The 24176-nt window shown below is 35.8% G+C and overlaps 1 protein-coding gene across 1 annotated transcript in view; it reads left to right on the top strand.

Annotated features, from left to right (window-relative positions):
- Window positions 1-23900, top strand: part of DGKH (diacylglycerol kinase eta) — a 204703-nt gene extending 180803 nt beyond the window's left edge. Inside the window, exons 22-31 of the mRNA XM_054586384.1 lie at window positions 1524-1631; window positions 3607-3720; window positions 3959-4093; window positions 4978-5141; window positions 8702-8807; window positions 10330-10422; window positions 12990-13109; window positions 13444-13552; window positions 14982-15112; window positions 20720-23900. Coding sequence (XP_054442359.1) covers window positions 1524-1631; window positions 3607-3720; window positions 3959-4093; window positions 4978-5141; window positions 8702-8807; window positions 10330-10422; window positions 12990-13109; window positions 13444-13552; window positions 14982-15112; window positions 20720-20809 — 1170 coding nt within the window. The 3' untranslated portion in view covers window positions 20810-23900. The remainder of the gene's footprint in view (window positions 1-1523; window positions 1632-3606; window positions 3721-3958; window positions 4094-4977; window positions 5142-8701; window positions 8808-10329; window positions 10423-12989; window positions 13110-13443; window positions 13553-14981; window positions 15113-20719) is intronic.
- The last annotated feature ends 276 nt before the right edge of the window (window positions 23901-24176 follow it).

Genomic DNA, 24176 nt, shown 5'->3' with positions numbered 1-24176 from the left:
GGTTTTTTGCATGATGCTCACCCCATTGAGCCACACCAGGAAGGGCATAGTTTTCAATATGCAGGTTTTTCACATCTGTGGTTAAATTTATTTATGAGTATTTTATTCTTTTTGCTTCTATTATATGTGGGATTTTTTTTTCTTAATTTCTTTTTCCTACAGTTCATCATTAGTAGATAAAATGCAACAGATTTTTGTATATTGATTTTGTATCATGCAACTTTATTAAATTCATTTATTTTAACAGTTTTTTGATCGAGTATGTTGTCTTGTTCCTGATCTCACGGGGAAAGCTTTCAGCTTTTCAGGTTGGAGTATCATGTTAGCTTTGAACTTACTGCACTTGTATATGACCTTTATTATAAAAACTTTAGGGGATCGCTCTGAGTTGTTTTTTGAAATATTTCTTTGTATTTATAGTGATAGTTTTTTCATCTCCTTTATGTTAGTTATAGAATTCAAATCTTTCTAAAGAACACAAGGGTGTCTGTTCAGAATATTGAGTTCAGGGGAAGATATTTAGTGTTCTTCCATTTAACATACACTGAGCACCAGCTGCGGTGCCAGGAGTGGCCCCAGGTGCTGGAAGACAGTCTGAAACTTTGACTGTGTTTCATGCAAAAGTGAAGAAAGGAATTTTTTAAAAATGCCTGTGTCGGGGTGGGGGGCGTAAATCAAGTATAACATTCTCAGTTATTTCAAATGGTTGAAAAATGGGTTCAAACTGGATTCTCATTTGTTCTAAAGATTGCAGATAATTTTGATTGGACATTGAAATGGAGTTCTTATAAAGTTCTGTTAGTGTTAACGTAAGAATTATTTAATGAAAATATAGCATGTATTTTAAGTATGGCACCTGCAAGCTCTTCTGTTTTAAAATGAAGGCTTAAATCCTCTATTCAGTGAGAATTTATTCATGTCATGTATAATTGATTCTTTTTTCTTTTTAAAGTGATAATGTAATTTTCTTTTAAGTGATTAATTAGAAGACATGGAGTATAAGATAGTTTTAGACTTGCTTTTTCTTTTCTTGGTTTTGTTTCTGATACTTAAAAATTCAGTTTTGAGTTTAACCAGTCACTAGTTAGTAACAGAGCACCAGCAAAATACCAGGATTTGTGAGAGATGCTGGATGGGATGGTTAGGACTCAGAGTCCACCCTCACAGCAGCCACTTTCAAAGGAATGCTTAAAATAAGGACCAGAATAAGCATAATATAAGTAAGAATATAATAACTGATCTGAAAAAGAAACTCAAGAAAAGTACTGCCTGAATTTGGTTGAAAGAAGTAAACCTTTTTTTTAGTGCAGTTTGCTATAAAAACTTCTGCTATAGTTGTTTACACTTTAAATTGTTTTAATTAAAACCAAATAAGATAAAAGTAATGTGTAGGAATATTTTTACAGGAAAACAGTCATTACTGGCACACTTTCCTCCATCACCCTTTGTCTTTGGTATACTTTTGGCTTCCAAACTAGTGGTTTTGCCTTTTATATCTAACTTCTAAGCTTTTTACCTTACAGTGTGATGGACAATATATTCCTCTCCCCAGTCTGCAAGGAATAGCAGTATTGAACATTCCCAGCTATGCCGGAGGCACTAACTTTTGGGGTGGAACTAAAGAGGACGATGTAAGTATTTCCTTCCTCTTTCCAGATTCTAGAGGCTGCCCACATCCCCTGGCTTGTTGCACCTTCCTGTCTTCAGAGCCAACAAAGGTGGCGTGAGTCTTTCTCACATTGCATCATTCTGATCTCCTCTTTTGCCTACCTCTTCTACTTTTAATGATCTTTGTGAATACATTGGGCCCACCCGCATCATCCAGGATAATCTTCCCATCTCAAGATCCCTAATTTAATCACATCTGTCAAGCCTCTTTTGTCATACGATGAGATCACATTCACAGGTTCTAGAGATTAGGCCATGGACATTTTGGGGGGTGGAGGGGGACATTATTTTGTCTACCAGAATACCTTTCTGTACTTTCAGTTTTCTAAATTTATTTCTAAATGTGATATTGTTTTTAAAATTATTTTTAGGAATGTTAAGAGGGTTCTTTTGGCCATTGAGGTTGGGGGCTATTTTTGTTTAGTTTTCATAGTTTTATATATTTAAAAAAAAAACTTAACAAAGCTAACTGTTCTCAAAATAGCTTTTAAAAAGAGAGGGCACAATTATTGAAGTATATATAACAAAAATGAGCAGTGTTACCGTCTGAAGAGTCACATACATTACGTGATAGGCCTTTGATGAGGCTTATGGTATAACACATCCACTGACCCATCTTCTTGGAGCTCATAAATAAGCAGCCAGGAATTAAAGTGTGAAATAAATTAGAAAACATTTGTAATTTTCATGATATGAATATATTCCAATCCTATTGGGGTATAAAAACTAACATTAGCAGTCAGTTTTTTGTCATCCTGCCACTACTCAAATACTTTAAGGGGAAGAAATCAGTGATATTAAGATAAATGAAGCTAACATTCCTTGAACATCTACTAGGTAGTCAGTGTTCTGAGCACTACACATTGATTATTTAATGCCTGATTTTCATCTAAATTTTATCAATTAAGGAACTGATGCTAAATTTACACAGTTAATAAGTAACAGATACATAGTTTAAAACTAGGCAGTCTGATTTTAAAAAATGATATGAAATATCAACATTTGCAAATTTGTGTTCTGACATTTTCAGTGAAAGTTTTAATTAGGATGCTACTTTGTACTGAATAATTTTTTTTTGAAATGCACAATTATTTATGATATAGTAAAAAAGAGAGTAAAACGGACAAAGCAACACAGGTGAAATTTTAAAGTTTTAGGTTATTTTTTTGAAAACACAGTTAACATCAAAACAAAATAAGCCTACCTGATTTTTATCCCGTGAGGTTCCTATGTCCATATTCTCAAATGCTCTAAAGAGTTGTTGTATTAAGATATAAAGCACATATACATATTACTTTGTCACACCTTGAAAGATTTCCCTTAGAACATACCAGGTGGCCCTGGTAGCACAGATTAGAGCATTGTTCCAATACACCAAGGTTGTGGGTTTGAGCCCTGGTCAGGGCACATATAAGAACTGACCGATGAATGCATAAATAAATGGAACAACCAATTGATATCTCTCCCTCTCCCTCTCCCTTTCTCTCTCTTTTGTTCCCACCCCTTCCTCTCTCTCTTTAAAATTAATTTAAAAAACACACCAAGTAAACTGGATCATAATCTGCATGTTCATTAACTTTAACCTTATGAAATCTCTATCACCTCTCAGGATTTTTAGGTTTACTTAAAATTGCATGCATCATTTTGTCAAGACATCAGAGTTATCTTTCAGATATTTAATACCAAGATGAATTATGAGGGGCATGAGTGTGGTGTCATGAAGGTCTCAAAACCTGTTTTTATTATGTTTGTTTGTTTTAAGCCATCTTCAATGATATTTTTGTTTTGGGGTTATCATTTCCTACTAATATTTATTTTTCTTAGTATTTTCATGATTTTTTAAAAATAGGTATATTACAGAGTTTACATTGCTTGATGTGCCACTTTAATTAAACTTTAATTTTATTAGTGGAAGTGTAATGTGGTTTTCTCTTTCAGATATTCGCTGCACCATCATTTGATGACAAGATCCTGGAAGTCGTTGCAGTATTTGATAGTGTGCAAATGGCGGTTTCAAGAGTCATTAAACTACAGCATCATCGAATAGCCCAGGTTTGTTTTTCTAATGACGCCTGACTTTACTAGGTGGGACACTGGGGAAGCTATTTTACATGACTCCTACATCTATAAAATATTTAAGTTCTCCCAATGTCAGTTACCACTATGTCACCACAAGTGGAAAAGTCTAACATACTGTTCCACAGCATGGACCAAAGGTCGAGCTGGAATGCAGATTGTGTGTCAGTTTCTCAAGATGATTTGTACTCTAAAATAACCTGTTTTGTTTCAGTGTCGTACAGTAAAAATCACCATATTTGGTGATGAGGGAGTGCCAGTGCAGGTGGATGGCGAAGCGTGGGTTCAGCCTCCAGGGATTATCAAAATTGTGCACAAAAACAGAGCTCAGATGCTAACAAGGGACAGGGTATGTAACCAAAAACCTTCCTCTAGATTTTTATCAAGCTTTCTAAAAAGAATCTTAAATTATCATAAAAAAGTAGAAATTAAGGAAAATGATTTAAATTGTCTTTTAAATCTGACAGTTAAGTCATTATGGTTTTAAATATGAACAAATATTTATTCAGTCTTTTAAAATATTAATAGACTAATTTCTTTTAGGTTTACAAAAAAAATGAGACAGAAAGTATAGAGAAATCTAATTCTGATCCCACATACCTCATCACCTGGAGAAGCACAGGAATTCCTCTATTATTAGAATCTTGTATTAGTACATTATAATTGATGAGCTAATATTGATACAATATTATTACCTCAAGTCCATAGTTTACTATTAATGCTGCACATTCTGTGGGTTTTGACAAATGTACAATCACTTGTATCCGCCATTACAGGATGACACGGAGTAGTTTCACTGCACTAAAAGTTCCTTTTGCTCCACCCGTCCATTCCTCCCCCTTTTACCCTAGCCCCTGGCACCACCGATCTTTACACTATATCCATAGTTATGCCTTTTCCAGAATATGCATTTTTAATTAAAGCCACACACATAACAAATAAGACTACCTATGTCCATCCTATTTATTACACATATAATAATAAAGATTGAAGCTGTCCTTTTTTTTTTTAACATTTTAGTAATATATATTTATCATCTCTTACATTACTTTTTACTTATCGTATATTGGAAAACTTTAAAGTATGTGTTTCGTACTTATGATTTATTTAATGATGTGTTAGATTAGGAAAAAAACAATAGTAGTTTCAAAGTCACTCATATAATATCTAAATACACATTTATGTAGGCCTCAGAGCTTTAAACCTGTTCATTGTAATGTTGACTTTAAATAGGCTTTTGAAAGCACTCTAAAATCTTGGGAAGAGAAACAGAAGTGTGATTCTGATAAACCAGTTCTTCGAACGCATTTGTACATCCAACATGCCGTTGATTTGGCCACGGAGGAGGTGTCCCAGATGCAGCTGTGCTCCCAGGCTGCAGAGGAGCTCATTTCCAGGTTTGGTTGTCCTGCTGGCTTGTGGCCTATGAGAACTCTGGTCTTGGTCCCTTTTGTTTTCTTAGTTTTAATACGTCACTTCAGTTGTTTGGGGTGTCCAAAAGAGATACATTTACTCTCCTTCATTTTCTGCCTCAATGCTTGTTCTCCTTCATTAGATCCCCTACAACACATATATATACTCACACCTGTGTTCTCTACACAACAGATCTCAGACTTCTTGAAACATAAAGGCTTGTGGAGAGCTTGTCTAATATACCCTACTGCACAGTATTCTTTCTGTTATTATTTCCCCAGTTTATAAGCAATCTTACTGACTTACATATTGCCTTATAATTAATTATTAATTAAATCTTGATGGACTGTAGAAGGAAATATAAACATTGCTCCCAAGGAGAGTTGGGGAAGTGGGAAGGAGTCCAAGAATCAGTTTCCAACAGACATATCACAGAGACTGGGAGACCATACAGAAATTAATTTAAGTTCCAGATAAAAATCCCTATGACCAGGAAGTAACCTTCAGAGGGGAGGAGGGACTGTGGACAGGTGGGGATAACCAAGCGCTGCCTGACGAGGTCACTGTGAATGTTAAATGAGACCTGTGGATAGTGCTTATTGACACATCCTATCTGGCACATTTTGTGTTCTCTGAATGCTAGCTATTATATTCTTCCCACACGTTCAGCTGGTTACTCATTAAAATGTTGAAAAAGAAGAAAAACAAAGCTCAAGGGTACTAGGGGCTTACCTGCCCCATTTTCCTCTCTCCTACCCACTGTCTGCTCCACTTCTCTCATTCCTTACTCTTTTCTTTAAATATTTGTCAGATACCTAGAATGTAATTGATACTAAAGATATTTTTTATTCATATTTTAAAAAATATATATACTCTTCCTACTGCTGGAAACATTCAAAATTAGAATAAAGTATGATACCTGCCATATACTGAGAAGCTTAGAAAAAAATGTTGGGAAAATGAATACTTAGCTAAACTCATATAACTTCATTATTGTACATTTTAGCTTCTTATCTACAGAGATACTAGATTTAGAGAAAGTACATCTCAATTAGATGCTATAGACAACGTCTGTGGACTCCAATTCACAGTGTTTTTCCTCCAGATTTATTAACGTATAATTCACATAAGAATTATATATATATTTAAGGTATACAATGTGATGATTTAATATATGTCTACATTGTAAAATGGTAACCACAATCAAGCTAATTAACACATTATGGAAAACAGTACGGAGGTTCCTCAAAAAATTAAAAATAGAACTACATCATTTTCTTAAAACCAAAATATGCTCCCCTGAAACCAAAATACACTTCCTATATTATCATCCTGTCAACCAACCAAATAACCTTATAAAAAAGGGAAGCATAGCTCGGCCAGACTTGGTTTTGGTCAACCTAGTTTGGTTCCCCATCTGCTCTTTAAAATTTTGCAAATGATGAAAATCAGGCTCACTTGTCAATTCTCAGGATTCAGTCATTCAGTATTCAATGAGTATTTTGAATACTGTGCTGGTCACCATTTTCATCACTGGGAATGCCAAGGTAACTGCTGCAGTCCCTCTTAGTTTGTGGGCAGAGTGGGAGGAGGGAGAAGTGTGGCCGGAGTGTTGTCACAGGTCACAAAGTGGGTGCTGTAGTTGCACGGAGGAGGCCAGAGGCAGTGAGGCGCCTGCCAGGAGGAAGTGACCTCTCTCTTGACTCTTGAGAGAAGAGTCGGAAAAGAGCAAACTGAGCAGGGGCGCCCGTCTAGGCAAAGACCCAGAGGAGTGTGAGTACCTGGCACTTCCGGGAAACCTCAGGGAGTTGGAGGTGACTGAAATGATGGTGCATTTGAGGATGAGGAGATGTGGAAGCAGAGCAGAGGAGGGGCCACAGCTTTTTCAGGGCATTTCTAGAAGCAGTGTGGAGCATTGTCTGCAGCCAGCAAAGCTGAGGCAGGTGAATGCTGTCATAAGGGTCCTTAGGAAATGGTGGGTTGAGGCAGGAGACATGGAAAGAGGAAGAGAGATTTAAGGTAGGTTAGGATCTAAGATGAGTAGTACAGGAGTGTGAATTAGGAGACAGTATAGCCCAAAGGTTTCCGGTGAAAGTCTGGATGGACTGCATTGCCCTTGAGGAAGCCATGGTATTCAGGAGAAGGAGCAGATTTTGAGAGAGAAAATGAAGTAGGGTGAGGGTGGGGCTTCTGGGTTAGACTTAGAGAATTTCGATTATGTTAAAAATATCTAGGAGAAGATTCACTTGGCAGTTAGAAATGTTGGTCTGAAGTTGATTTACCTCTTTATCTATCTTTGAAAATCAGAACAACATTTACCCATCTCCATTCTGTTTAAATAACCTATTCTTTATGATTTCCCTAGGTTATTGGTAAGAATACTGAGGTGACATTTGCAAGTTCCTTTAGGCCTTGGACATCAATTGTGTGATCCTCAAGAATTGAACTCTTTTCCTTTACTCTTGATTCAACTATGTAGGACTTCTGTCTCTTCTTTTGTCCTACCCTTTCTAGATTGAAAATCATTCTCCTTGAAGATGTGAGAAACAAAAAGGGTTTGAATAGTCTTGCCTTCTTGCTCATCTGCAAACTACATTTTCTAGCAGTTGGTAGAACTTTTCCTCTGTTCTATTCTTTGGCCTTAGAGCCCTGCAGGATTTTGTCTTTCTAGGACTATTCTTGAAGGTTTCAGTTTCAGAGAATACAACACACTAGTCTTTAGAGTTGGGTAGACATAGATTCAAATCCCGACTCTATCATTTATTATTAGCTCTGGGTACATACTAAATCTCTATGACCCTTAATGTCTTCATCTATAAAGTGGAGAAAGTCACAGCTGTCTTTTACATTTTGAATATTAAATTAGATAATACATATAAAGCCCTTAGCATATAGATGATAGATATGGCAGTGTTCTTCCCCTAATCTGTTGTATTTGATCCTGGTTGAAGTTTCAATGAATCAGATTAAATTTCTACTCTCTACATTTGGGACCCCTCTCACTTTCCAGTGATACTGCAAAATGAAGCGTGACTACATTTTGTTTTTCCAGGTAGCACATTAGTGTATTTATCTCTGATTCTAAGCCTTACTTTTTATATAAAGATTTTTAGTTTAGGCCCTGGCTGGTGTGGCTCAGTGGACTGAGCGCTGGCCTGCAAACCAAAGGGTTGCTGGTTCAATTCCCAGTCAGGGCACATGACTGGGTTGTGGGCCAGGTCCCCAGTGGGGAGCGCACGAGAGGCAACCACGCATTGATGTTTCTCTCCCTCTCTCCCTCCCTTCCCCTCTCTAAAAATAAATAAATAAAATTTTAAAAAATAAACTTAAAAAAAAAGATTTTTCGTTTAGTATTCTTTGTTGCAATGGGGTTTGAATTTTGTAAATCTGCCCTGTGCCATTCATAATTGAAGTTCTTTTTTAAAAAGTTTCCCTTAATGGCTTTTATTTTTTTAACTTGTTTTATTCTACCACTTCTATGCTTCAGAAAGATCAGCGATGCCCAGAAAAGTGTTTTGCTCATTTATTTTGGTTTTGCTTTCAGGATTTGTGATGCCGCCACAATCCACTGTCTTTTGGAGCAAGAACTGGCACATGCAGTGAATGCCTGCTCCCACGCACTGAATAAAGCCAACCCTCAGTTCCCAGAGGTGAGGAGTTAATGGTAAATTTCATTGCACAGATTTTTTTTAATGTTACACGTGTATTTTGATACTATAAAACGTGCACTTTGAAAGAGTGGTATATAGTCTAGGTGACTCTTTGTCAGAACGTTATGGTAAATTTGTGGCCAAATTTTTCTTTTATTTTCTTCTTTCTACCATTTTTCTATTCCTGCTCTTACGTTCTCTTCATGTTTTCTATTTAATTTTCCATTATTTATCACCTCACTAACTTCATTCTACTTTTTCTCCCTTTAACTGCCACTGTTCATCCTTATTTCTTTTACCTTCTCCCCTGCACCTAGACACAGAACAAACCTAGGTATCATGCATTTTATTAAACATATTCATTCATTTTTGAAGTTGTGCCCTGAAATTATTTTTATTTCATTTTGTTTTACTAAATTAATTTAGTAAATTTTTAATGTAGATATTAAAATTTTGTAGAATAATAGAACGGCTGTAACTCCCTTGAAATGTGATACATTATAAAAGGCTATAGTGTATAGAAAATAACTTTTTTTATTATTTTAATTATTCAGTTGAAGTTAACCATATTAATACAAGAGGGCAACACAGAAAAACAAAATTATCTCCTGGAGAGCGGGCACCTTGTAGCACACGCTTCCCCCACCAGGCGAGTGTTCTGGGAATCCATCTGTATCAGGGTACCATCTGACATTGTGAAAGGCTGCATTCGGCTTCAGTGAATTTTTTTTGAAGACTTAACACCTTTTCCCATTTCATGATGGGTGATTTATGAGCATACCTGCCCACACTGCACTGGGTATTCAGCAGTTTTTGACCCAAAACGGTATGACCCCCATACCTCACTCTCCCTGTTCACCTGATCTCATCCTAAGCCACGTTTTTTGTGTCCCTGAGTGAAAAAGGGCCTCAAAGGGAAACATTTTGCTGATGTGGAAGAGGTGGAGGTGAAATGAAAAAAGGCAGGAGCACTAAAAGGCATCAAAATTAATGAGTTCAAAAACTTCTCTGAGCAGTGGAAAAAATGTCTCTCGTTAGGTGTATGGCATCAAATGTAGAGTACTTTGAAGGTGACTGAAGTTTCAACATGCAAGGATAAATACACAATTTTTTATAAATAAATTCTGGGGTTTTTTGAGTCTCCCCTCATGTACAAATGGTTAGTCCTTTGGGGTAAAGTCTAAAAAGCAGTCTGGTTGGAACTACTGAAAGTGAAAGTCATGGATAGAACTAATTATGATCAGATGATGATAATGCCCCTTTTAACGCAATTTTCTCTGACTTTTTTATGGGAATATGTATACATTGTTGCCAGCATACACAATTTGTATGTAGCAGATGTGGTCCTAAGTGTATTCACTAGAGTCATTGCCTGCAAGAATTAGAAGAGTAATTATGCTAATAATCATGACTGTGAAATTGTGCAGTTATAATAGAATTATGGTAGATTTTTAAAAATATTTGTGATGTTGAATCCCAATTTAATACAGAACCACTTGCCTTTGATTTTTTTTTTTTCTAGAGTCTTACGAGAGACACTGCCACTGAAATAGCCATTAATGTGAAGGCACTATATAATGAAACAGAATCTTTACTGGTTGGCAGAGTTCCTTTGGTAAGGAAAAGAAATGACTCGTCACATAAGCATGATGTTAGATATAAGAGTTTTATCTTCATTAGGGAGCATGTAAACAGCCTTCCAGCCTCCAGCCTTGGAATTGCCTTTTTACCTAGCTTTTGCCTTTAAGAAAATAAAAACCTAAACCTGGGAGTGAGTTAACAATTCAGGCTAACGAGATTTTCCCTCACATACACGCACGTTTTCAAGGAATTCTGCTCTCCCCAGTCAGCTTTGAAAAACTTGAGTTTATAAAGTGAAGTAGACATTCCTCTAGTATCATTAACTCGCTATTGCAAAACAGTAGAGGAAATCATAGATTTGTTCTCACAATTAACATTAAAATATGATTGGTATGGATTTCCAGATTCGCTTAAAAGACCGACATTTTCTAGACTCAGTGTTTCAAAAACTAAATTTCAAAAAGTAGCCATGTTCCTGGATTAACTCAGATTGGTGCTGGGCATCAAGGTCAAGTCTGCATCTGACAACAGTCCATGGCTCTCTAGCTTAAGTGCTGGAAGACCATAGGTGTCCTGTTTGGTTTGTCTCTTCAGCCTCTATTCCCTTCACGGGTTTCAAATGTTCTAGCATGTTGGATCTTTTCGCCACCTAGTGTTGGTTTGTGGGTTATTCACACATGCTGTTGTAATTATAGAAAGCCTCATTTTTCTTCCTTGTAACAGTTCGTATTAAGTTAGTTGATGATCTTAAAACATTTCTCTTGATTGTAATTTTATTTCTTCCTTTGGAAAATATACACTTACATAAAAGTGATTAGTAAAAGTCATAGTACCTGGCACAGTAAAAAAATGGAGGTGTGTCACATAGTATAGCTAACAAGTGACTGTAGTTGGAATTTCCGTTTGATTGGGGTTCAGAAGAGTGCTGCCCTCAGAGCTTCCTTTACTCTGAGAAAAGAAGCTGAAAGGCTGCATGAAGTGCATTGCTCTCACCTACCTCCAGAGGCAGCTGAAATACAGCTTCCATAATGCGAGAGGTCGCTGCTTCTCATGTGGCCATGAAGAAAAACTTTTAGAGAGAAACATTGGTTATAACTTTTGATAAAACCATTGGGAATCTTGGCTATTCTTGATACTTCTATTATTAACCAGATTCTCTTGCCTCTCTTCTAAAATTAGTCCTGTAGGAAATCTAGTGAGCTGTGACTTTGGTCCCAGTTTTTGGATAGGGGACATGTATTTTTTTGTGTGTTATTTGAAGTACATTTAAGGTGGTTTCTGATTGACAAGAACTAGAAGCATAATTTATTCTCTATTTTAGTTCTCTACACAGAAAGTATCCATTGAATGTTATTTGGTTAATATTTATCAATTATATCATTTTAATATAGAAGGACAACCCCCTCCACTTTCAATGCTTGTCATTGTCAGAAAGTGGATGCTTATTTAAAATGTATGCCACTAAATTTTATCAAATTTACCTTTGACAATGCTAATATCACCATAAAGAGTCAATCATAATTTGAGAGCAACTAAGGTTTACTCTTTATTTTGATTCTAGAATGAATATACAATTACCATTTTATCAGTTTTGTAAGAGATATATTTTTAGACTGAAAAGAAAGTGGTAAATTTTATATGACAGGCTGGAGGACCACCATGTTTTTATTAACTACTAGAAATGGTAGATACCTTAAATAACGGAGGGAAAAATATAATGTACATAACAGTAACATTCTCTCTGAACTTTCAGTTTAAAATCCTGTGAACCTATATGTAGTACTCTATAATTTTAAAGTAACTTATAAAAATACTGATTAGCTGGAAGAGACCTTAGAAATAATCTAGTCATATCCTACTATTTCTTGAGGAGGAAACTAAGACTCCTGAAATCAATTAACCTTCCCTTGGTTGCAAAGTTAGTAACAAGTCCAGAACTAGAATTCAGGCACCTCCCTTCCAGTTCTTTACATACAAGTGTTTATTTTACCTTCATTCATTTATTGACTTTATAAATGCTTTCTAATAGCTGTTTTGAGTGGGGAGATAATAGGTGACCAGTTAAGTTCTTCTTAAAGTTTACAAACCTTCTTCCAGATTACAGGCTATTTAGGTTTTTGCTTTGCCTTGATTTTTACAACAGCTTTTCATCAGAAATTTTTCTGAGATTTGTGAGTGTTTTTTCCCTTAATCTTATTAACTTTCATTCTCCAGGAGATTTTCTGCTGAGCAGTTCTTTTTTATATGATGGATTTTTTTTTATTAGTTTTCAAAACATTATTGTTTGTTCACTTAGTGACCTATGTAAATCAGAAGGATCTTTGTCAGAAATATGAGATTATTCACTAAAGCAAAAGTCACACTAGCTTATATCATGGGAAGGAAGAATAAATCTATCAAGATTTTTTTCAGTGAACCCAGTATAAGATAATTTGTTCTTTTTAAATACTTGTTTATATTAAAAACAACTACCACAATAACAACAACCTCACCTAGCCTAATAAGAGATGAGGATATTCATTATCAAATAAAATAATTTATTCTGTTTGAGGTTGGGCACTGAGCCTTATTTTGTTTTGTTTTTAATCTGCTGGTAAATAGCATTTGGAATCTCCACATGAAGAGCGGGTGTCCAGTGCCTTACACTCTGTGGAGGTGGAGTTACAGAAATTAACTGAGATTCCCTGGCTTTATTATATCCTACACCCAAATGAGGATGAGGTATGTAAAATTCAGCCTGTTTCTTTATATTTATAGACTTGATAATGATAGAATTTGAACTCATCTTTTGTAAAAAACATATTCAGGGGAAAATAAATTTTGAATATTATTTTCAAACATACCATTCATGAACAAACAAGAAATGGCCTTTATGTGAACCAAGGTAACTTATGGGATCAATACATTTTCAGTAGCATATGACGTCGTGAACTTTTTTGAAGTTATCACGTCAACGTTTTGTGTTTCTAACCTATTCCTGTTACCTCTAATATTAGAGTGGGATTGTCTTCTCTTACTATCTTGAGAAAATTCTTTTCTTGCTCCACTTAAACAGGAGCCGCCTATGGATTGCACCAAGAGAAACAACAGAAGCACAGTATTTCGTATAGTGCCAAAATTTAAAAAGGAAAAGGTTCAGAAGCAGAAGACAACTTCACAGCCTGGTAGGTGGTCCACAGTGGCAGGGGTGGGGGTGGGGATTGTATAACATTATGGAAAAATAGCATTAAAATGATACCACTGAGGTGATAAAGTGTTCCAGATAGTGGCAATCATTGTACAACATTTTGAATGTACTAAGTGCCACTATAAAATGAATAAAGTGGTGAGTTTTACTTAATGTTCATTTTACTGTAATAATTATATTGTACCTAAAATATGTTCAAATATCAGAGGAATTAATACATATGAAACACATGAGAAAATGAGGTAGTTGCTGATTTGTAACTTTGGTGAATGTCAGTACATCTGTTTGGTCTCTGTCTTGCTCACTAGCAATTCATGGCATTGCGTGTAAATTGTTTTTCGTCTTCAGAGCTCCAAATCTAGATCATTTTGATGAATGGAACATAGAAACTCTCATATATTCCTTTTGCTTGCTAAATGTATTTTCTACCTGAAGGTCTATATTTTCCCTCTCCAGCTTTAAGGACTTACTGCACCCTTTCAGGCCCCCAGTGGTGGCAGTCTGCTGTGACACTGGCATTCTCAAGCAAAGATTAAATTCTCTCTTTAAAACTATCTTTCTAGTTCCCATCCCACCTCTCCCTAGAGATTCAACTTACTGCTGTACTGGTGCTAAAGCACCTTTAAATTCTGTGTATATGATGGTAGGTGCTCTTCACAATCAAATCAGTCTCTAATTTTTCTGAGTTGCTATCACATCTTCAAAAGTGATATATAACCTGAATTTTTGACAATCATAGAGCAGCTGTTGAATGGCATTTTAAAACCAAATATGTCAAATAAGTAGGCTTTTTAAAGCTAATCAGTGTTGAGTAAAACGTATAAAAGAATGAGTATACATACTGAGAAATAACAATCCAGGTAATCTTGGAGAGTAGTGTAGACTGTTTTTAGATGATATTAAATCACTTTAACACGACATTTATTTTTCTAATTATCAGTGGTAATTGAATCAATAAAGGTCTTATAGTCAGCAAGACCTGAAGCAGAAGTTAGTGTAAAATTGAGTATCCTGTGCTAGATTTTAAATTTTAATTGGCATTTGTAGCTAATTGAACTATAACCAGTTTCATATATGATCTTAATGAAATCATCAGAACTTATTTAGACTTTGTACTACTGATCCTAATCATGAGAAATACATCTTTTATACATACTGTGTAGTTTGGATAGCTTTAAGGAGCAAATTGAACTGAAGCCAAGGGCACAGGTGCACTGCAGTGAATGTCTTTGTGATCCTTGTGTTGACCTGCATGGGAAAAAATGGAATTGTAGTTTTGTTGAAACACCTTTAACCTTTCCCTTTGCTAGCACTGCCGCTCTGTTCGCATCTTCTTTGGCCAGCCTTTGCTTTGTAATGCATTGAGCATGTAGAAATTAAGGGGGTTTTGCTCTTAACTTTGGTAGTTCAGAAATGGGGCACAGAGGAAGTTGCTGCTTGGCTGGATCTGATCAATTTGGGAGAGTACAAAGAAATCTTCATCCGTCATGACATCAGAGGGGCTGAACTTTTGCATCTGGAAAGGCGAGATCTGAAGGTATTTCCTTTGTGCTACTCTTTGCTCTTGAAATTTTCTTGCAAAACAGAACCTTTTTTCCTGTGCCTCTTCTGTTATGTGCTTATAGCTTGGCTTATCTTATGCAAACATGCAGTAATCTAATATGCATTGTCCTGTGGTCTGAATTCTTTGTATGCTTTTTAAACAAGAATGTCTGCAATATTTCCCTGTCAAAGTCCTTCTCCGGCTATTACAACTAAAGCATGACTTTGGTCATTTTCCTCTGCATCCATTGGTATGGCTGTCCCCATGTGCGAATATTTTAAATGGATGATGTTTCCATCTGCTCATTCTACTGGATTAGCATGAAGGGTGATAATTGTTGCGGAAAATGACTAAAAAAATCTAATATAATGTTAAGAACTGAAGATTAACTCAAAATATCAATAATAAAGCCTTTCTAATATATGGAACTAGATGACAGATTTATAGCAGTTCTCTGCTTTTGTTGCATTTCTAAATTGACCTTTTATATTAGATGTCAGAGGAATGACTAGACCAATAAATGTAAATTTCCTTTCTAAGACTTACTGTTAAAGTTGCATTATGCTAAAATATAAATTTATTATTTTCTTTAGTAAATGAAAAAAAGTCATGCCCTGCTTTTGCTAGAAAGCAGCTCAAAGCCTAATTGTCATTTATGATGGAGAAGGAAAATCATTAATTCATGGTCTGCAGCAATTCCCTTCCATTCTTTGGGTGGAGACTCAACAGTAGAAATGGCCAAAGTGGCCTACTGGGTGTCAGAGTTAGGAGTAGAGTTTGTCATGTTATATTTTCTTACTGTATGCTGCCATTTTAAAATTCCAAGATGCTTAATAAACAACTGGCAAACCCTTCAACATTCATTGGAGTGATCTCTTTCCTGTAGACCAGGTTCTAAAATGCTTGATTCAGTAAGTTCCTAACAAATTCATGAAATGTCTGCATTTTAATCTACAAGAATGTTAGACATTTTTGAACAGATGGAGGTAATGTAAAGTACAGATCTTTACAATATGCAGACTTACACAGTTTTAGCACATCAAAAGTGGATACCATTTATACCTAAATATTTTTAACCCAGAATAATAATAAAATAATAGATTAATTTATTACCTTAGTTGAGGGTCCCAAATCTAGAACCCAGCAAAAGATAGTGTTCTAGTTCGTAAAGTAAATATTGACTTCAAAACTTGAAATGAATGGACCAAAAAAAGTGGGGGGAGATCATCATTTACAATATATTTGTGTAACTACTGGTTGATGTATTTTATGGCAGCTTCTCTTGGTGATGTTTGCTATCTGGAAACTTGCATCTCATTTGCCATGAATAAGCAAGGAAAAGATTATGTGTGTATGTGTGTTTGTATATACATGAATATGTTATATATGTGTACATACAAGCATATATAAACATGCAAATACATACACAGTGAGCGAAGCAAATATTTGTAGAATGAAAATAATGACATACACACATACTAAGTCAAAGTTAGAGTGGTAAGACCTGGCTGGAAAAAAAGACTAAGAGTAAAAAGTAGATAGTAAAGAATTATTTTACTAAACTTTCTCTAGCTCTCTCAGGACTTTGTTTCTGTTTTGCTTTTATATCTAATACAAATAACATTCTTTCCCTTAAAACATTTTTTTTTAGAAATTTGTATTGGTGGTCCTTTTAAATTCTTTTGGTTCTAAAATAGAGTGTGGGAAAATGGGGAAAGAAAAATAATTGTACAGAAAGAGCCTTGTGTAGAACAAAACTGTGAAAGTAGAGATTGAGTTCATCTTGGTTTCTGTGGTTGTAGCTGTCAGAGAGAGAACACACTTCAAAATAAAATCTCTAAATGGGAAGGATTACCTACACTGTCAATAAATACATTATCAGTGGTTCACAAGTTCACATTTCCAGCCCTGACCCCATTTGTGAATTTTAGGATAATGTTACCAATTCTACTTGATACTTAGCTATTACACGAGGATGTCGGTCCTAACATGTCCAGAACCAAACTTTTGATCTCCTGCCCCACTCCCATTCAGCCCCTCCTCCATTGCTCTGCATCTTAGTAATCACCCCTCTCTCCTTCCAGGTGCTTGAGCCAGAGAAGCCCAAGTGCATACTTACTACCTCCCTCTTCGGTATCCTTCCCCTCCTAGCTCATTAAGCCCTTCACAAGGTCAGGTTGCTTTTTCCTTGCCATATCCTACTCCGCAGTACTGTAACCTCTGCCTCTGTGAAGTTAATGGCTTCCTAACTGGCCCTTCTACTGCTGTTCTTGCTCTCTCCATCCCATTATCCACATTGCAACCAGAGTGATAATATTCACATCGGGCATATCACTTTTCTGCTTAAAACCTTTTAGTGGCTTCTTGTGTGTGTTAGAATAAAAACTCACATCTTTGTGAGGCCATCAGGTTCTATCTGTTTATTCAACCTGTGGTGGATTGACTGACCCCCTGCTGGGTTATATCCTACCTACTCTGGCCTTATTTCATTTGCTTAAAAATAGTGAATTCTGTCTCACCTTAGGAGTGTACTCTCTGATGGTATGTTTCTCCCCCCATCCCTCACCTGGCTAACTCCTGCCCAGGTCTTGGCCCAGATGTTACTTCCTTATCCCCATAACTACTAGAAGTACCAATGTGACTGTCTAAAAGCAGCAAAGGGAGAAAGTTATACCACAGATGAATAAATAAATTGCAGTATTTTCTCTACTGGAAAAAGTAGAGAAAACCGATGGATGCCCCCCAAAATGGTAAAGACACAGTGGCTTTTGTTTGTTTGTTTGTTTGTTTTTTATTTTTTCCTTTTGGAAAGTTGTGTATGTATGGGCTAGAAAGATAACTGAATGTTTGCAAAGCATGCTTCTGCGAAATTAGGCCTATTCATCCAAAGAAAGCAAAAACCAATAATAAAGATTATGAAAAAGTGAATTACGAAATATGTAAGTGATGTCAGGACATAACTTTATCACAGCCTAACTTCTCAAAGACATGAAAGCATTGAACTGAAACTAAAGAAAATATAGCCAGGAAGTTAGTGTAACTCTGTGGAAAACTTTCATCTCATTATACTGTAATAGTAATTTTGAGTAGAGACTACCCCTCTCAAAGAAGTTTTTATTCTTCAGATACAATGTGCATATGGCCTGAAATAAAATATTTAGTGTAAAATATAATACTTTATTTTAAAAAATGTTTGTGTTATGATTGACATTCAGTGTTCTTATGTGCGAGTTTCAGGTGTACAGTGTGGTGGTCAGGCAATCGTACTACTTCACAGAGTGCTCCTCTTGATAGTTTCACTGGCCACCTGGCATCATACATAGTTACTATAGTGTTGTTGCGTATATTTCCTGTGCTGTTCACATCACTGTGACTCTGGCAACTACCAATTTGCAAATCTTAATCCCTTCACCTTTTTCACTAACACCCCTTCCTCTGGCAACCATCAGTCTGTTCTCTGGATCTGTGAGTCTGTTTCAATTTTGTTTGTTCATTTATTTTGTTCTTTAGATTCTATAAATAAGTGAAATCATATGTATTTGCCTTGTTCTATCTGTCTTACTTCACTTAGCATAATACTTCTAGGTCCATCTATGCTGTTGCAAGTGATAAGATTTCATTATTTTTTATGGTCAAGTAATTCTCCGTTGTATATATGTACCACAGCTTTTTTATTCACTTGTCTATTGATGGGCACTTGGATTGCTTCCCCAGATAACCATGTTATCACAAAGTATAAAGAATATTAAACATTCCACTTAAAGAACCTGAATACAACTGTAAATGCATTTACATTTCAAATTTAGGCAGCAGGCACTGGTATTATATCTTCCTCTAGAATTTGGCCTTGCTTGTGTTATTTTAGCACACACTCAGGAAATGTTTAGTAGCCTTAAGACTGATCGTGGATGACCTGTCACCATATGAGAAAATATTTTTCAGGGTCAGTTAAATATTGTAAAAATTTTACCCTGAAGTTATCCCAAGTTTGAAAAAAAGCACTATCTATGGAAAGAGCATTTTCCAGAGGATTCATAGTCTTCGTTAGCTCTGCTGCTATAGAATTCAAACTGCTCATAAAGTGTTGGGTTGGCCAAAACTTTGTGTGGTTTGTTCTGTGTGACAGCTCTAATAGCACTTAGTTGCCCTTACCTTCATTTGAAACAATTTTGTTGGATGGTATTGTAACAACTGTCATATCAACGTGCACTTTTTAAAAATTATCAAAATTGGTGAATTTTTTATATAGAAGGTAAAAGAAGATGTGCAACATTTTGGCATATTATGCTTTATTATTTCAAGAAAGGTAAAAACGCAACTGGAACACAAAACAAGGTTTTTGCAATGTATGGAGAAGGTGCTGTGACTGATTGAATGTGTCAGAAATGGTTTGCGGAGTTTCTTGGTACTATTGACGTTTTGGCCCAACAGTTCTTTGCTGTGGGGCTGCCTTATGCACTAGAAGATGTTTAGCAGCACCCCTGGCTTTTTCTCACTCGATGCCAGTAGCGGGAGATAGCCGACATACTCAAAATATTCAAATCAATGAAGTCATTGATGAAAATGAAAAATGTGTCTTATATTTTATGGGAAAAAAAATGGACATTTTGGCCAACCCAGTACCTTATAATCCTATTTTCTAGGCTACTTTGGAAGTAGTAATCACTTTACTAATTTTCAAGTGTTTTAAGTTCTGTTTTGTAAAGTTATCCACTTCACATTTTATGCCCCTTACACTTAAAGAAGCTGTTGTGTTTGGAAACCTTCACCCTTTCTTTTAGTTTTTCAGATAGTGAATGTTATGGTTATCTTTGATGAGTTTCATTAATTTCCACAACAAATATTTATTTGCCAAGTGCCTGCTATGTGTGCACACTCTGCAATCATCATCCTTTTCTGAGCTAACTGTTGAATTCTTGGTTCTTCATAGAAAGAGTTCTTCAAGAAACAAGATAGAAAGATAATTCTTCAAGAAACAAGAATTCTGAGGGAAAGGAGCCAAATGTCTTTGAGGAAAAGCATCAACCCACATATACCTATGCTTAAGAATTTTTTAAACCTAACACATTACAAAGTGTTATTTAAATGTTCCTCTGAAATCAAAGACTCTGAATGCAACTACAAGTGCATTTGTGTTCCAAATTAAGGAAAGGGGCACTGGTATCTTCCTTGAGGATTAGGCCCCGCTTTCGCTTTAGTGAGGACATGTGTAGTGGCTTTAATTTCAGACTAAGTGTGGGTGCCCAGGTGTCACCCATTCTTTCCTCAGGGATCCCGAAGGAACCGCTGTTCTTACAAAAAGAAGAAAAGAGAGAAACTAATTTAGACTCTTGAAGAACTGCCATTTGTGAGAATGTTACATTTAAGAATTTGTGTAGGATGTGATTTTTTACTGGTTGGTAAAATTTCAATGTCAGGTTATTTTTGTTTTATAAAATTTTTCTAGCTTTCACTTCCCAAATCATTGGCTATAAATTAAAATAAATGAAGTAAATGCTATTTATAAATTAAATATTTTATCCCTAATTTCCTCTTGTCAGTAAACTTCTTTCTCTTCCTTCTTGCTTTCTTTGTACCTTTTTTCATTTTTTTTTTTTTTAGGACCTGGGGATACCGAAAGTGGGGCATGTGAAGCGAATTCTCCAGGGAATTAAAGAGCTTGGAAGGAGCCCTCCCCAGTTTGAGGTGTAATCATATTGGTGCTATTCCTTGGAAGGAAAGTAATTGCTACTTAATACAAAGTTCTTGGGAGCAATTGGCTGTTTGGTTTTCTGCCTAGATAAGTAAGCACCACTAAGCACCTCTATGGCTTGATATTTTGCTGTGGGTGAACATTTTGATTTGAAGTATTAGAAAATATTTTTGTGCCAAAAATACATTTCACAAAGCCATTTTCTTATTGTGCAAACCTAACGTGTTCAAATTTGCTCATGTTAGTAAAAAAGTAGGAAGACTCTGAGACAATTGGATTGTTGAAAAGGTGGGATTGCAAATTGTTTATTTTCCTTAAAGCTGGACACGTGGAATGTTCTTATTGTGCAACCATAAAACAATGTATGGCTAAAACCTCTTAGATCTCACTATTGGAAGCATTGGCTTCTTCCTTAAAATCATTGATTAGGAGACTAAGATATATCAAGGTGTGTTTTGGATGTTAGATTGGTATCACCTCAGATTCCTAGTGCTCAGTGGTCAAATAATATGCTTAAAATCCCTCAAATACTATGAATGAATGCGAATCTGAATGCACGATGTTGCTGCCTGAATTGTCTTTTTCTTGCATGTCACATCTAATATTGTTAACGCTTAGTTTTAATGTCAGTTTTAATGGAATTAATTTATTACTACCTAAGTACTGAAGTACGTAAAGGCACCTTTCTTTGATGTGGACTTTGTATAAATATTCTGTATCTGAGAATTTTTGAACATGTGTCTGTGCCATAATCAACAAATGATACACATATCTTGCAAACCAATTTTATATCCACTTATCATAAACAATAGGTATACACATTAAGAAAATTCTGTGGATATTTTCATAAAATTACATGTTCTGTTGTCTAACAACACTATGTTTTTCTAAACCAAAATTCCCACATGTTCTTATTTTTGCATTTCAATTTAATAATTATTTAATGCTGTGTTTGCATTTATAATAGAGTAGACCGTTGACCTCCAGGAATCCCTTCAGTGTCTCAGCTGGGATTTGTATACTGATGTCTGATTAGTCATGCAGACTTTACCCACTAGTTCAAGCTACTCGTGACATGAACTTCCTCTCAAAAAGGGAAATTTAAATTATTTTAAAGGCCTTTACATTCTTATTATTATCTCACATAATTCTTATATCCTATCAAGTAGCTATTCCTTTTTCTAAGCTACTATACTTTACTGTAGCCCATTAGGAGTCAACATTGCAATTATCAAATCTTTGAAAGCCAACGGCATACATATCAAAAAGTCATGCAAATATCTTTAAATAAGCTTTAGATATTATATACCAAAAATTAATTATGATATTTAAAAATCTTCTATATAAAAGAAGTAAACAGGGTACTGTACTGACCCAGTGGTGACAATATTCATAAAGTAGCTTTCTAGGTAGGTGCTCAATAAATATACATACACACACATATATACATATACACATACATATGTATATACATGCATATACATTTATATGCGTATTTATACTTATAATTGCAAAATATACTCTCATTGATATTTTCTAGACAACTATTTGCTGAATGCTTAAAAAGAAATATTGACGGGAAAGCATTAAAATGAACTATTGTCAGACATAATTAGATCAAAGGAGTTTAAATATTTGACACTTTAATCTTATTCATAACTTTAGTATTTAACTCTAGTGAAAAGTCACAAAATTTGGATATCTTAAAAATAAATGAACCTGATGATTTCCTGACCAAGTATGTCTGACTATAAATATTTTACCTAAGTTGTGAATAAATGGAAATTTTCCAAAGAGAATTATATCAAGTAGCTTAATGGAGTAAAAAGCCCTTTGCATAAAATGTTAATGTTATCCACACCTAAGAAATCAAAGGCCTTCTTTTCTAGTCCATTTTTTTAGCCCTACCCTCCACCCCTGCAAGGAGTCTTGCTCTCCTAGGCACTTTGCTGTGGAATCAGTATAGGAGATGCCAGGTTCTCCAAACTCAGTGGAAGTCACAGATCCCTGTCCAGCTTTGCCCAAAAAGGAAAGATGGGTCAAGGAGGTGAGGAACTCTAGAAAAAAATGAATGAATATAAACCTCTTTATTGATTTTCACTGCCCTGAAATACCACTTTGCCAATAGAAAAAGTTCTCAAGCATTTCTTGTAACAAAAGTTCTTACATTTTCAGAATGTAAGAGTAAGATGTAAATGATTAAATTTTTTTGTTTGATGTTGATCTTTCATTCTTAGATACCATCTTTTATATTTACTGTAAAGCCTCTGTTAATGGACTCTTTAGTTAGGTAGAATTTTCCTGCAAGTGGCTCTTCGATAAGGGAAATCCTTTAAAATGACAATTTTATTTTTTTTTAATTTTGTTAAATGAGAGTAATTTTTCCTGTCCACTTTGTCATTTGTGGTTACATAGGACCAAAATGACTTCATTTAACACCTTTCTGCCAGGGTGGTGCCCTCAGAGCCTCCTTAGGCCCAGGTCAGTATCACAGAGGAACCAGCTTCCTGTCATAGATGAAGTTACAAAAAAAAGTGGGAAGAATTTTTGTCTGGTACCTGATCACAGCTCTGGAAGGTGCAGGTGAGACCTTTGTGCCTTGATCCACGCATAAGCTGGGGTGAGAAGCCCAAGCCTGCTCCCAAATGCCAGCTGTCCTTGCCACCTTTCCACTCCAATAGACTGTTCTACATGCAAATAATTTGGGAGGGACGGAGAGGAATCACAGCCAACACCCACTTCCCTTCAGTCTCATTTTCCTGAGGAAGAACTTGCTTTTCAAGAAGGAAAGGGACGGAGTCAGGCCTCAATAAATTTCAGTGTCTACTTGATTTTTCTCTTCCATGTCTTTCCACTCCCTTTCTGAGTTTCTGTCCCACTTCCTGGTTTCATGTTTTCCCACATGCCCAAGACAGCGATGGTTGCTCACATTCTCACTGCTGTATACCGCTCTTTCCTCATCAGCTGTCCTACCGCAAAATGACCCCTTTCATTTCTCCCCACCTTAGCACTCATTGGGGCTCATCTAGCCAAGTTTTAGAAAGAAAACAATTTAAGGAAACTAATTTTACAGTTTGCATTTCATAAAAGGAAGCTAGCTAATCTAAGTGAATTAATGGATTTGATAATTCAGGGACCACGGGGTGGGTGTGGCGGGGGGGCGGGGGTGTGTGTGTGTGTGTGTGTGTGTGTGTTGCTGTGACTAAGATGAGGTGACCTGTTAATGTCTCTATCTGTGCTGTCCAGTATCATAGCCACTAGCCACATGTGGCTATTTAAATCTAAATTAATTTATGTAGAAACTGAGTTTCTCAATTGTTTTAGCCACATTTCAAGGGGTAAATAACTGCAGTGGACAGTACAGAT

Source organism: Pteronotus mesoamericanus, unplaced genomic scaffold (assembly GCF_021234165.1).
Source record: "Pteronotus mesoamericanus isolate MK-2021 breed Mesoamerican mustached bat unplaced genomic scaffold, CSHL_Meso_final contig_94, whole genome shotgun sequence".
NCBI lineage: Eukaryota > Metazoa > Chordata > Mammalia > Chiroptera > Mormoopidae > Pteronotus > Pteronotus mesoamericanus.
Note: the sequence above shows the minus strand (reverse complement) of the source record. Positions and strands in the feature narration are given on the sequence as shown.